Raw genomic sequence first — 3,006 nt, 5'->3', positions numbered from 1 at the left:
AACCAACGAATTGTTATTCAGGTGCAAAGACCTCTTCTGACGTGGTCCGCCGGGTAACCGGAGGAGAGCGACGACGAGATTTCGACGGCGAACCAAGTGTCTGGCGCTGATGTCCCCAGCGTTCTTCTTCCTCCACCCTTTCCATTACCACCACACAAATCCTGCCGTGCATGCTATGCAAGAGGCGATTCATCATCACCACTGGAAAAACTTTTGAATCTGCGTATACTAGTTTGGATGCTGGGCTTGACTCCACAGTCTCTACATTCCAAGCCTCTGCACAGCAACAACAACAAGAAGCCCTCTTCACGCCCTCACCACCTTCAGTTCACCATGACTCCGTTCCTCGTTGTTTTCACCATCCTCTTGTGCCTGCGCACCCCAGCAAGTTCCGCCGTGACAGACACCATCTTGCCCGGCCAAGCACTTGGCGTCGACAACAAGCTCGTCTCCAGCAATGGCGGGTATGCGCTCGGCTTCTTCCAGACTGGACACACCGCCAACTGGTACCTTGGCATATGGTTCAACACGGTACCAAAATTCACTTCAGCATGGGTTGCAAATAGGGATAAGCCAATCAGGAACACCACCTCACTGGAGCTCACGATCTCCCACGATGGCAACCTTGTCATCGTAAACTGGTCCACCAAGTCCATGATCTGGTCTACACAAGTAAACATCAAAAGAAATATCACCACTGCTGCTACGCTGTTGAGTAGTGGAAATCTTATCCTGACAGACTCTTCAAACTCATCAGAGGTTTTGTGGCAGAGCTTTGACCACCCCACGGATACATTTTTTCCTGGGGCGAAGCTCGGATGGGACAAGGTCACAGGCCTGGAGCGCCATTTTGTTTCTTGGAAGAACTTGGTCGACCCGGCTACCGGTGCGTACTGTGAGCAGTTAGACCCCAGTGGTGTTGACCAGTTACTGCTTGTAGCACTGAACTCATCCATACCATATTGGTCCACTGGTGTATGGAACGGCAAATACTTCGCTGCACTTCCAGAAATGTCAGCCCGCCACTCTATTAGTGCAAAATTTGTCGACAATGACAAAGAGAAATACTTGACATATAATTTAGTAGCTGAATATATGGATCCAAATATGGTTACTCGCCATGTCATTGATGTCTCGGGTCAAGCAAAGACATTCATTTGGATGAAGGGCTCAGAGGATTGGGTAATGATCAATGCTCAACCAAGAGCTCAGTGTGAAGTCCATGCAATTTGTGGACCTTTCACAATTTGCACTGATAATAAAGTTCCACACTGCAACTGTATGGAGGGCTTCACCATAACATCCCCCAAGGACTGGGAGCTAGAAAATCGAGCAGATGGGTGCTCGAGAAATACTCAGTTAGACTGCATTAGCAACATAAGCAAAACACACACCACAGACAAGTTCTATTCTGTACCATGTGTTAAGTTGCCCCAGAATGCCCCAAAAGTAGAAGCTGCTGCAAGCATGAGTGAGTGCGCACAAATTTGCCTGAGTAATTGCTCTTGCACCGCATACTCCTTCGGCAACAGCAGATGTTCTATGTGGCATAATGAATTGCTCAACATAAGACAACTACAATGCAGTGACACTACAAATTCAAATGGAGGAACTCTTTATCTTCGTCTTTCTGCTAAAGATGTACAAAGTTTGAAAAACAACAGAAGAGGGATAGTTACTGGAGTTGTAATTGGTACAGGTATTTCTGCTCTAGGCTTATTTGCACTCATCCTCCTACTAATGGTTTGGAGAAACAAAAACAAGAGATCTGGTCAAATACAGAATGAATCTGAAGTTTGTGATGGAATCACTGCATTTAGATACAATGATCTTCAACGAGCAACACATTTTTTTACAGATAAGTTGGGTGGAGGCAGTTTTGGTTCTGTATTCAAGGGGTTTATAAAGGGCTCCAATGCCATAGCAGTGAAGAGGCTTGATGGTGCTTATCAAGGAGAGAAGCAATTCAGAACTGAAGTGAGCTCAATTGGAGCTGTCCAGCACATCAATTTAGTTAAGCTTGTTGGTTTCTGTTGTGAGGGTTCTAAGAGGTTGCTTGTTTATGAATACATGTCAAATCGCTCTCTTGATGTCCATTTATTTGGAAGCAACTCAATGTTAAATTGGACTGCTAGGTATCAGATAGGCTTAGGTGTTGCAAGAGGGTTGGCCTACTTGCATGACAGCTGTCGAGACCGCGTCATACACTGTGATATCAAGCCAGAAAACATACTTCTTGATGCTTCACTCCTTCCAAAAATTGCAGACTTTGGGATGGCAAAGCTTTTAGGAAGGGATTATAGCAGAGTATTGACAACAATTAGAGGAACTACAGGATACCTTGCGCCTGAATGGCTTACCGGTGTTCCTATTACACCAAAAGTCGATGTTTTTAGCTACGGGATGGTGTTGCTGGAAATAATATCTGGAAGGAGGAACTCATGTCCGTCATGTCCCAGTGGTGGCAACACTGATGTTTACTTTCCTGTCCATGCCGCCCATAAGCTTCTTGCAGGAGACGTCGGGACTTTGGTAGATCACAAGCTACATGGTATTGCCAATCTAGATGAGGTTGAAATTGCTTGCAAGGTTGCGTGTTGGTGCCTCCAAGATGATGAGCTTGATCGGCCAACAATGGGACAGGTGGTTCAGATTCTTGAAGGGCTAGTTGAGATCACAATGCCCCCGATACCAAGACTGCTCCAAGCTATGGCTGGAAGCTCGCATTCAACATGCTCCTTTTTTGTTTCAGGAAAAAGAGCTGCATTGCGCGTCTAGACATTATAATATACTATATGTCTACCTTTAAGACTAAAATTGTATTTACTATACAATTGTAATGCTTATGATTGCAGAAATTTGTAATAGCTGTACTCCGTAAAGAAATATAAGAGCGTTGAGAATACTAAAGTAGTGATCTAAATGCTCTTATATTTCTTTACAAAGGGAGTACATTTGTACCTATATATCTTAGTGTACCCTCACTGCATCGTTATAACCTGGAGA

At 44.8% G+C, this 3,006-nt stretch overlaps 1 protein-coding gene across 1 annotated transcript; it reads left to right on the top strand.

Moving 5' to 3' along the window:
• The first annotated feature begins 333 nt into the window (after positions 1-333).
• LOC119337267 (G-type lectin S-receptor-like serine/threonine-protein kinase At2g19130) lies at positions 334-2,778 on the top strand. The gene has a single exon (XM_037609385.1). It carries the CDS (start codon positions 334-336, stop codon positions 2,776-2,778), a length of 2,445 nt encoding a protein of 814 aa, XP_037465282.1.
• The last annotated feature ends 228 nt before the right edge of the window (positions 2,779-3,006 follow it).

This window comes from Triticum dicoccoides, chromosome 7B (genome assembly GCF_002162155.2).
Source record: "Triticum dicoccoides isolate Atlit2015 ecotype Zavitan chromosome 7B, WEW_v2.0, whole genome shotgun sequence".
NCBI classification, from domain to species: domain Eukaryota; kingdom Viridiplantae; phylum Streptophyta; class Magnoliopsida; order Poales; family Poaceae; genus Triticum; species Triticum dicoccoides.
Note: the sequence above shows the minus strand (reverse complement) of the source record. Positions and strands in the feature narration are given on the sequence as shown.

Bases quoted from the DNA above. Each gene is read 5' to 3' on its own strand.
- LOC119337267 (XM_037609385.1), top strand. From the start codon at position 334: ATGACTCCGTTCCTCGTTGTTTTCACCATCCTCTTGTGCCTGCGCACC.